Source organism: Magallana gigas, chromosome 7 (assembly GCF_963853765.1).
Source record: "Magallana gigas chromosome 7, xbMagGiga1.1, whole genome shotgun sequence".
Lineage (NCBI taxonomy): Eukaryota > Metazoa > Mollusca > Bivalvia > Ostreida > Ostreidae > Magallana > Magallana gigas.
Genome location: NC_088859.1, coordinates 27,310,044 through 27,321,270, shown reverse-complemented (window position 1 = coordinate 27,321,270; position 11,227 = coordinate 27,310,044). Strand labels below are relative to the sequence as shown.

The 11,227-nt window shown below is 34.3% G+C and overlaps 2 protein-coding genes across 2 annotated transcripts; one reads left to right on the top strand and one right to left on the bottom strand.

The window, feature by feature from the left end:
* The first annotated feature begins 454 nt into the window (after positions 1-454).
* On the top strand, positions 455-5,923 carry LOC105333673 (ubiquitin-conjugating enzyme E2-17 kDa). Its single transcript, XM_011436760.4, has 6 exons — positions 455-610; positions 1,237-1,303; positions 1,430-1,461; positions 2,229-2,306; positions 4,025-4,130; positions 5,618-5,923. Exons 1-6 carry the CDS (start codon positions 587-589, stop codon positions 5,755-5,757), a joined length of 447 nt encoding a protein of 148 aa, XP_011435062.1. The 5' UTR covers positions 455-586; the 3' UTR covers positions 5,758-5,923.
* A 747-nt stretch (positions 5,924-6,670) lies between these two features.
* On the bottom strand, positions 6,671-11,185 carry LOC105333674 (uncharacterized). Its single transcript, XM_011436761.4, has 4 exons — positions 10,930-11,185; positions 9,780-9,979; positions 9,333-9,525; positions 6,671-8,983 (listed from the first exon to the last, which is right to left on the bottom strand). Exons 1-4 carry the CDS (start codon positions 11,150-11,152, stop codon positions 7,107-7,109), a joined length of 2,493 nt encoding a protein of 830 aa, XP_011435063.3. The 5' UTR covers positions 11,153-11,185; the 3' UTR covers positions 6,671-7,106.
* Between the last annotated feature and the right edge of the window lie 42 nt (positions 11,186-11,227).

Sequence of the window (11,227 nt, the reverse complement as noted above, 5' to 3'; positions counted from 1 at the left end):
CATCTGGACATTTGAGCTAGCTGTGCTTCCATCTGGACATTTTCTTGGAGGATTTAAATTTTCTTGTGAACAATTATCGCATACAATACTACCATACTCAAAAATTAGCCGAATAAATGAAATTAAATTAATGCATTCCTATCTAATACATGTTTCAGCATTCTTAATAGGTTTAACCTTGAGAAAGCTTTTCTTTTCCATATATGTACAGTGGTTTATTTATATGCAGACATGTAGCATCAGCAGAGCACCACCCCCCCCCCCCCCCCCCCCCCCCCCACTTTTTGTGAATTGAAAATAAGGAAATAAACAGTGAACCTCCCCCACCCCTCCTCGTGTTGCTACATGCCAAGTTAATTAAAACAGTGCAGTCTTTGTTAAATCTCATTTTTTGGACTAAAATGAAAATAAAATATGCATTGATTTTCTTTGTCAAACGCCGGAGAAGAACGAGTTGTTACGAATAAGGGTCAATAGGAGGTCACGAAGTAGTGTTTGTAGCGAAACGGAAGTCGGACTCAAGAGTTATAGATCATCGAGTGAAATATTTTGTTGCTTTGTTTTATATTGATCCAAACGACATACAATGGCTCTTAAAAGATTATCTAAGGTAGATGTTGTTTTTTCAATTATGAAATGTAATAGTAAAGTTTATTATGATATGAAATCGATCTTTGTCATGTATGCACATTGAATAATCTATTTTAAGATTGTGTGGTAAGCAGTATATTTGTTGGTCTCCTACAAAAAAAGTGACCAGGAATAATTATTTTGAAATCATTTTCTTTAGAGGTCAGGGGAATGGCTATTTTAATACCCACTCAACCTAATGGACATTAATCATGTTAATGGCACGCTATTATCGCTTTATCATTGTCGCCATTGTAAAGATAGTATAGTTAACCGTTTTCCTGGAATGATTACGAGCGATAGCCTAGTGTTTGGCACACCATTGTGGTGAAATATTTATAAAACTAATTTCCTTGTGTAAAAATAGAATTCTATTCAAAAAACTGATTCAAAGTTGTCAAATATCTTCATAACTTAAGCCTTAAGCATTAAAAAAAACCAACTTTTGCTTTCATTTTCTCTTGAAAGATGTAAAGATCTTTAAAAGTATACATTGAGCCTTCATTATCATTATAGAATCATTGAAATGTACATTATTTTCCGATATGATTGCACTGAAAAGTTTCGACATACGTTCCTTTTACTTTATACAATTTTTGTTTCCAGGAACTTAAAGATATTACATCAGACCCACCCGCAGGCTGTTCAGCGGGTCCAGAAACAGAAGGAGATCGTAAGTACATGAACTTCTTACATGTACCATTGGATATCTTTACTTTAAACTTGGAAAAAAAAGATACATATTTCCCAATAATGTAAAATATTTTATTTAACACATTTAATGTCCTTTCTCTTTCAGTTTTCAACTGGAAAGCAACAATACAAGGGCCAGTAAGTTTTAATCTGTTACTGTGGAATCATTTAAATTTGCGGGGGCCAAATTTCATGGATTTTGGGCTTTTTGCTTATTCAGGGGAATACAATTTCGTGGATGTGTTGGTTTTTGGTTTCAGTAACAAGGATAACTCTTTCCAAATTTGCTTTCATTGAAGGTGTAAAGGACTAGGTGTAGTATTACACATTTTTTGCCCCCCAAAATAAAGTTTTATTCAGAGTTTTAAAAATATGGTAGAAGATAGTTAAAATCATATCGAAAATAAGGGTGTAAAAGGTTATCACCACAGTGACGTCATAATGTAGAAATTTGATTTGATTTTTATATGATACTAATTAAAGATTGGTTAAAATTGGGGGCAGATATTTGATTATACATTTGTATTGCACATAGTCCTTAGTGGGCGAGGGCTACCCAAGAATGCCACGAAAATTAAGCCACCACAAATTCTAATGATTCCACAGTATTAACAAATGCAAACTTCACAGACTAAGTAACATTTGGATGAGTTGTGCTCTTTCTTGCATTGAACACGATAAATTACTCAAATGTTTTGATAATACTTGTCAGTATGAGAAGATTATGTGATTCAAAATGACCAAAAAGAAACCAAAGAGTCTTTTTTTTTGTATACAAGACTATTCTTTGAATTTAATAGCATCATTACATGTATTATCAATTATACATACAAGAGTTACCCAGAAAATATAAGATATTTATGATTTTATTTTATTATATTATCATTTTGATGATATTTTCATAGGAAGACAGTCCATACTCTGGTGGACTTTATTTCTTAAAGATACAGTTTCCAACAGATTACCCATTTAAACCTCCAAAGGTGAGAATTTTCATGCACTTGGGAGCTTCAAGAGAGAATTTTTAATGCAAGAAAAAGTTTAAGAGTTTCATGTTGTTGATAATTGGGTTAATTATATGAGAGAATCAGTTTTTATGAATTTGGTATGAAAAGATTGAAAAGGTATTAAAAGATTTAGCACTCTTTTAACAGTTTATTCTTGTTAATTAAGATTTCAAGAATCATATGTTATATATTTTGTTTTTAATGTTGTATGTTTACCAAAGTTTTGTATGAAGCATTTCGGAATCCAAGTGTTGTGTCACTAATACTGACTTTTGTCCAAATCATTGAACTTTTCTGTTACAAGAATGATGTATGTTCCATTTGGATTTGCTTCTTTCCACTTTCATGCAAGAAATCTCACCAGTAGGGTAAAATTGTAAACACAAGACAAGCAAACTTTCATATAACCTGATTTTTGATTTTCATATGCATATGGTACCTTTAGAAAAAAAATTTGTTTCTTGTTGTTGGATTGATTATGGGAAATTCCTTATTTTACAAGAGTACTTATTTCAGCGATTCCCCTGTTATGTATGAAATAAAGAGAATATAAAATCGCGATCACTAATTGATTGTTATAATTTCTTATAGTTCAAAACTGTCTGCAAAATAAAAGCGAGATTTTAAAATCTGCAAGGATTGCTTCTCGCGATTTTACGCGGAAATTAATTCCTCTCGTTAAATTAGGAATCTACAGTAACCAGTATGCCATTGGTCAGAAAATATATATGGGAGACTGGGCATGGATTTCTAAATAAATGATGTTTACCCATTTAAAGTATAATGATGCAAAGAATGAAAGCACAGAAAAACAAACACAGAACATCATGCTAAACTAACACTAATTAACATTAAAAAAAGATGTTCATGTAAGACTCATGTTATATTTACAAAGAAAATAAACTAATATACATAGAATTATTGAAAATATTCATGTTGGGAGTTATTGGCTGTTCTAAAGGTTCAGGTTGTGATTTTGCAACAGATGTCTCTCAGCTGAGGCTTATTTCTTATAGTAGCTGTTTTTGGGATACAATTAAATTGCAAGTGATCTTGTGTGTTTATGAGGAGCAATGATACACATATCTAGTGAAGATTCCTTATTCCTGACTTAGTACTGGTACTTGTCCTTTGTGTTGTAGTGATCAATTTTTATGTGTTTAGTGCTGTCTTTTTTTTTTCATGATAAACTGCTTTAAATTACATCTGATCTTACAAGTGCAAGTGTATCCATCTTGGATTTTGGAAAAGTAGTGTAGTCAGTCAGACTGGGATTTGCGTCTGTAAAGGAAAATTTTTCAGGAAACAATATTGTATCAGAAGATGAGAGTAAGTGGATGAGCTTTGGCAAGTTGCCAGACTGTCGACATACTGATACATGTATTGATAAGGGTTGAAAAAAAAGATATCATTGCAAACTTAATTATGCTGGGGACCAACATTTCCTTGTGTTTATATACATCATCATGTACCAGCTGACGTACATTGATGTCATATTGGCTCTTTTGCAAGCAGGATTTTGAAAGGAATTAATTTATAGAAACAACTACATTGTATGGGAAATAATATGAAATAATTAAAATGAGTTGACTAAATCAATTCTACTATATTCACCAGTGATGGGACTTACATTTAAGTTAGTAGAGGCTTTCATATTTTTAAGGAATACTAATAAACTACATTTTCTTTTACAGGTTTCATTCACAACAAAGATTTACCACCCAAACATCAATAGCAATGGCAGTATTTGTTTGGATATCCTCCGATCTCAATGGTCCCCAGCCCTAACTGTTTCTAAAGGTCAGTACCCTCCCAAAATAGGACTTTTAATGACCCCCAGCCTTAGATGTTTCTATGAAAGGTCAGCAACCTCCATTAAAGAGCCATCAGTGGTCCCCATCCATAACCATGCGCTGATCAAGAGGAGGGGTCAGAGGGGGTCTGGACCCCCCATCCCCTGCAAATTGAAATTTCCTTATATTTACATTATAAATTTACCAAAAATATGCCTCAACCCCCCCCTGGATAACTCAAATAACTGTCAGAGACCCTCCCCCTCCCCCCTCAGAAATATTTTCTGGATCTGCACATGATAACAGTTTCTAAAGGTCAATAATACCCTCCTATAAAAGACCATCTTGCATTCAAGAGTGCCTTTATCTCTCCTAACTGATGTTCGAGAGAAAAAATAGTTTTGAAGTGGCCATCTGTTCAATATTTTGTAATAGATATTTGACATGCTTTAATTGGTGAATTTGCTGGATCTTTTAAATTAAAGCAATTCTGGCTCCATTTTGTGTATGTATATATTTTCACTGCATTGGGTTTGCACATGAAAAATCTTGCATTGTTAATTTTGCCCCCCCCCCCCCCAAAAAAAAAAGAAAAAAGAAAAAAAGGTGTTACTTTACAGTCCCTATGTGCAAAAAAATATCTATAAAAGAAAATTTTTCTAATGCACATGTATTCGTTTTGAAAATAACCAGGCAATGCTTCCTCCTTGAATGTGATGGAAAAATTGTTTCGATTGTTCAGAGTATTCTGTATTGGTGAAAGATTATTATTCAACTCAACCAAAGACAAGTGTTCACAGAAGGCCATAATCTCTGTCTTAATTTTACCATTCGTTTAGTGCATCCCCCTTGTATTTGTTTGTGGTGAGACTTGATAGTAAAAGTCTGCAGATATGACCGAAATCAATCGGACTGTTTGCCTAGCTCTTATTGAAATCTAGAGGTTATAGCTCCATATTGAAAGTGAACATGTTGGAGTATGGCATTAATCCTGAAAAGATGTTAGTTTATCTCAGAAATTAATCTTAATTGATGTGATTAGAGGTATGTAATTACTTGGCAGTCTTTCGATCGGAGTATATGAATATGCAGATCTGGTTGTGGGTTTTATTACATGTATTTCAGGGGAGGGGGGGGGGGAGGTCATATAAAAGCTTTTTCTTATAATAACATTCCTAGTTTGTCCATAAATTTGACTACTGTTTATACACTGCATAGAATGAATATATATAAGGTGTATGGTAATGATTTTAAGTCAGTTATGAAGTTTAAACATAATTGATACATAGGTAATCTTTGAAGTTAGTTATGAAACTTTAACATAGTTAATCTCTGAAGTTGGTGATGAAATTTAAACATAGTTAATCTTTGAAGTCAGTGATGAAATTTAAACATAGTTAATCTTTGAAGTTAGTGATGAATTTTAAACATAGTTTTTTTTTCTATAGAGGTTTGTTAGAAAATTAATTAAAAAAATGACTTCTATAATTGCAGTCCTGTTGTCCATAAATGCCTTGATGACAGATCCAAACCCAGACGATCCATTAATGCCAGAAATCGCGAAACTGTACAAGACAGATAGGGCCAAGTATAACAAAATGGCCATGGAGTGGACCAAGAAATACGCCAGTTAATGGACAGTGGACTAGCCTAGCCACCTAGGACATTAACTTTTAACTGTGATATGAAAAACTCTTGGAAGATTGATGAAAGTATTTGTGTAGTCTTTTAGCAAGTACTTGACTAACAGTGTCTACTTTAAAAGTATGGTAATGTGTTGTCCTTTTTATTTGACAAAAATTTTTTTTATTGTTTTGTTCATTGATGGTCATTTATTTTTCTTGATTGGTCTGGCAATATGTAGACACTATCTATGGTTTTTGTTCAAAGGGGTAAAAAAAAACCCTCCATGCTGAATTATATTTATTACTATGTTAAATAGTGATTTAAAAATCTAAAATACTGATTTTTATTTAAGTTGAATGTGTAAGAAACACAATTGTTATCATAAATATGAGGGAAGTGGTAAGAGGGACAAAATTTAATTTTGAAAATTGAAACTTCATTATAAAATTACATGTATGTCATTTTGACATCAAACATTGAAGTATTTAGTATCCATTGTGCAAGTTCAACATTAATAAATTATTTTTTTTTTCTCTTTACAGTATACATTTATATCACACTAAATATTACCTGCATAATAATTAATTAATGAAGCAAATTTGGTGTACAATTCTGTGTCGGTATGGTTGTATGTGTACTGTAGTTTGATTGCTGAGGTGTGTTTTCTTTCTTAGTCAGTTGATGTTGATAGTTTTGACACAGTTGAGTTAATTAACATTCTAAGTTGTACATACTTGTACTTGAAGGGTCACAGTCTATTTCTTTTGGTTTTGTAGGGTTTTTTAAAATTATAAATTGCTCAAAATAGGGGAGAAAAAACCCACTGAATTTTTGTGTGTTTGAGTTTTAACTTCTTGGTCTACTTTTTAACGGATGTTGTTGTATTAACTTTAAACACCCTTTTCTACTTTTTCACGTAAATGGATGAAGTTAGTAAAATTTTAAAATGTATAGAATTACAACCAAGCCTTTAAATAAAATTTAATAATTAGAATAGAAAATCTAATCATACATAGTATTGATATGGGTAAACTGTTATGACATAATTATTGAAAAAGACTGCATGGAAAGTGCACAGGGTAAGTGCTCTCTGAAAAATGTTTATTGTGTTTGAAAAAAAGTGTTGACTTTAAATATTGATTTGGACAACAATTCATTTCTATGTAAGAAACCCTTTGTTGTCAATGATTTTTCAATAAATCATCAACTGAACAAATATATATCTTTGTTTTATTTGTATACATTATTTATATCATTATTCCCAATTTAGTTAAAATCCATATATTTAAAATGATTTGATATGAATGTGAATGGCTTCTGACTGAAAGTCCTTCACCAAAATTCATTATGCTGTAATCTAAAGGTGCCGATTCTTTTGATCAAAGGTTGATTTTTTTGTGAAGGTAATGGTAGTAACCGATTTTCCATTGATGTTGGAGACCACATGCTCTTTTCTAACAATGAAGTCATTTAAAGCCTGATACAGCCTCTCTTCGAACTCAGCCATAGAAACGGTCGCAAAATTAGCCATCTCGGTGGGGAAAATGTACTTCTTCTTGTATTGTAAAAACGGGAACTTCTTCAACTTCCCAATGACAAAGTCGGGCTCGGTTTTGATTGGATGCTTCTGCAGGATTCTTTCAAATATGGATTTTCTCCCTTTTCCTTTAGAGCCCTTTGGTTTGGTTAGGGCGTCAAGGGTTTTCTGAACTCGATAATACTTTTTCAGAACGTCATAGAATGCAGGCCTTTTCTTCTTTGGATTCTTTGTGTTTTTTAGCTTTTCGAAGCTGTACCGGAAATTCAGCTTCTTTATATCAAAACATGACGACTCAGTGGTGTCATCTTCCTCTTCCGATGTATCGGTTTCTGTGTATGATGGAGCTACACTGGCTCTTCCTCTGCCTTTACTTCCACCGGAAACAGACCTCGCCTTAGACGCAGACTTCTTTGCGCCTGCTTTGCTCTCCTTCTTTCGGATCGACTTTTTAGAAGCGACAGCCTTCTGTTCCTTAGGCATGGCAGCGCGTGGTCTAGGCACGGATTCCTTGGCTAGTGGAACAGCAGGCTCCGGTTTTTGAGACAGTGTAATATTCTGACCAGAGGAAGTCGTTAAGACGATATCTGGGATGGTTTTGGGTGACGCTAAAGGAATGGTGGTGGGAATACTTGGTGATATTGACACCGTCTTCATTTTGCTCTTCTTTCTATCTTTAACCCCTTTCTTTTTACCGATATTGTTCAAAATATAATTCCCGCATTCTTTGGAATCTGTCACTCCTCTAACTTTTGCTGCCATGGTCCCGACTGCGTCATCCAAGTTGATGATAGTGGTAATGACAGGCTTGTCTTGCTTTGGATTCGCACCAGCAACAGACGACATTGTGCTCTTGGCATCTTTGATATCTCTCTTTCCACCTCCACTACCCCCTTGGATCTTTTTCAACATATCCATTCTCTTCTTTATGTTCGTATTGAGTTCTGTTGTTTCCAGTGTTCTCTGATGCAGCGCTTCTTTAGTGAGGTTGTACCTGTTGGCGACTTTCCTATTCATTAGCTTTGAGCGGCGATATCGTGCATCACAACGATCTTCCGATTCCAATATGGTGATCAGACGCTCGAAACTGGGAACTTCTTGAAGCAAAAACTTGAATTTGAACATTGGCTTCTCTGGAACATTGTCCAACCGGATCTTATCGATATCAAAGCTAGGCATAGGTGGAAGACAAGTAGCTGGTCTACCAGCTAAAAATATTTCTTGTTTTCTCTTTTCTTCCTTCAACTTTTGTAATTCGACCTTGCAAGCCGCTAACTTCTTGACAACAGACTTGTATTGGACGGCATCATGTGCTCTTGGCTCTCTCACATTGTTGGACAGGTAGAGTTCCTCGCCAAAACCTAGATCCTCCTCGGCGAGTTCAGTCTCTTCGCTAATCACGTCCAGATTATCTCCATAAACAATCTTCTCCGTACATCTGAACTGCTTCAGATTCAGGGCTGGGGGTTGGGTTCTGTAATCACTCTCCGAGCTGTCGGTGCTGATTTGTTTTGGAATGATCTCAAACAACTGGTTGACCGTTTTGACTCCCTTGTTTCCATATTTCTCTCTTTCCAGACTGTTACTCCGTTCTTTGGCCCCTGACGTCTTTCCTGCTTTCGGCGCTTTTCTGTTGGGGGCGACCATAGAATTCTCTCGCGGCAATGCTCGAGGCAATGTCCTACCCTCTAAGGATACTACAATTAAAATTCATTTTTTGTTCATTCAGAATTGAAAAAATAGAACTAGTACTTAAATCATTCTTTCTCATTATTTTACTGACTCTATAGAGGTACTAATAGTTTGTTTGCGTTTTTTAATTTCTAATTCTATAGGGAAAAATGTGAAACAACAAAATCATAAACCGACGGTCAAATGAATATAACTTTGCGATTAAAATTAACATACAAATCCAAGAGTATATACATGTGATATCGAGTTAGCAGCTTTGTAACTCCTATATGTGAATGCGCACTTACAAAAAATAAATTTTATCAAGAACTAATTCTATTTCCTTATTAATCTCGATTTGTTATGTTGACCAACCTCTCCGTATAAGAGGAAAGTAATCTTCCTCTGTGTCGCTGTTAGGTGGACTTCTCCGTGGGGTGAAGCCAGAAGTGGTGGTGCTTGTCCCTGGGTAAGAACTACAGGTGGATCCATAGGGGCGTACGGGTTCAACCTTACAACCGTAGTAAATGAACTCCAAAAGAAGAACCTCCTCAATCTCTCCACATCCCTAGAGTAGTAAGACGTAAATCCAAGATTTTTTTTTTTACACTCAGTGAGGCATTTAGAAGCATAAGTGCGTTGATATGCAGCATGTTTGTAACCGTATGAAATGCTACTGACAAATAATCTTATTCATATGTCTTAGAAAAGTATGCATACATTTCAGCCAATTGATTTTTTTTTTCATTTTATGTGAGGGTTTTATAAACATGGCGTAAGAAAGATATAAGAAAACTAAAAAATTTAAAAAAAATTAACAACCTTTTCGTTGGCTGGTTTGTAGCACCCTCTTTTTTCTCGTTTATTTTTGGCATACGCGAACGTTCGGTGTTGAACTATGGCTTGTTTCCTCAACAATACGTTAAGTTTGGTTTGTATAAAGTCGTAGAGTTGCCCCTCGAGAATTCTTATCGAACACCCATGATCCCACTTGTCCGAATAAAGAAAGTCCCAAAACTCTCCTGAAGTCAAAATACAATGAAGATAATAATGAATACGCTTCAATAAAAAAATTAACGCGTGAGTTAGCTAGAATTTTTTCTATTCTATTTGAAGTCTGGCCGTATTGATTTCATTTTTGGAAGTTGATTTTAATCAACTTTCCTATGCAGTTACTCAGACAAACCGAAAGTGAAACAGTGTTTGGACTTTAGCACAAATCATTGCTGCTGACAAGACTTAAAGTTCTTGAAAATAATTGATAAATTCGATGTAATGTATGCTAAAGAATTGTTTTTCAAGGAAACTTATTTATAAATACTTTGGAAATAGTAAGTTTTAAATGGTACGAACAATTTAAATATTTTTTGTAGTCGTCTGTATTCCTACGCCAGATTTCAATATAGTCTCGTTCAACTCGACGCTCGGCTGTCTCCGTAAATCCTTGTCGGAGATTTACGGTGTCAGCCGAGCGTTGGGTTGAACGAGACGAGAGTTCAATATTGCTTGGATCCATACAATTTTCGAGAAATATTTCTATTATTGATACATAGTTTGATTGAATTAATTTTATCTTTAAATATTATTTAACATGATTCATATGGGGGGTTCTCGACATTCTTGTCAAAAAAGTCCAAAAATTCATATGAAAATGTGCGTAATTCAAATTAAAAACTACATGTACTTGTCATGAAAAATAACATATCAGGATTAAGACTGAAATCTTGTGGGATTTTTTTATCCCTGCCTTTTTATTAATATTTCTTAAACTAAATTAATGTTTAATGATGAAAAAGAATTAGACGAAAAATATATACATTTCTTAAATATAACTCTTTGATGAACACAAACCCCCACCCCACAAAAAAGAAAACAAACAAAAAACATCCCAACAAAACTGTTAATCAAAAGGACTGCGAATTAATAAAAATTAAAATTTGTTGATTAGAGTACTAGCTTTTGAAAGACTTACCGACCGGCACCCCTTGCTCTCTCCGATCTATGTGTCCGCTGAAACTAAGTTTTTCACATAGAACTGTCGACTGCTGGGGTTGAATAAACTTATTTGGCAAATCGTGCTCATTTTTACTTTTGGTCTCAAGAAATGGATTAATTTTAAACCATAACCTCTTGACGCTATAATTCAGGACATTACGTGCCTGGCTGTAGAAAATATCTTGCTTTTCGTAGTTCATCCTGTTATGATTATTTACTTGGCTAATAACATCATTTAGAACTGGTATTGTGACGTCAACTTTTTATTACGTAAA

What these genes read in the sequence shown, in the direction of transcription:
- LOC105333674 (XM_011436761.4), bottom strand. Translation starts at nt 11,152, where the DNA reads ATGAACTACGAAAAGCAAGATATTTTCTACAGCCAGGCACGTAATGTC. An exon ending in AGAGCAAGGGGTGCCGGTCG is followed by an intron (nt 9,980 to 10,929) that starts GTAAGTCTTTCA and finishes TTTTGACTTCAG; the next exon opens with GAGAGTTTTGGGACTTTCTT. An exon ending in ACAAACCAGCCAACGAAAAG is followed by an intron (nt 9,526 to 9,779) that starts GTTGTTAATTTT and finishes TTACTACTCTAG; the next exon opens with GGATGTGGAGAGATTGAGGA.
- LOC105333673 (XM_011436760.4), top strand. Translation starts at nt 587, where the DNA reads ATGGCTCTTAAAAGATTATCTAAG. An exon ending in CTCTTAAAAGATTATCTAAG is followed by an intron (nt 611 to 1,236) that starts GTAGATGTTGTT and finishes TTTTGTTTCCAG; the next exon opens with GAACTTAAAGATATTACATC. An exon ending in AAGCAACAATACAAGGGCCA is followed by an intron (nt 1,462 to 2,228) that starts GTAAGTTTTAAT and finishes ATATTTTCATAG; the next exon opens with GAAGACAGTCCATACTCTGG.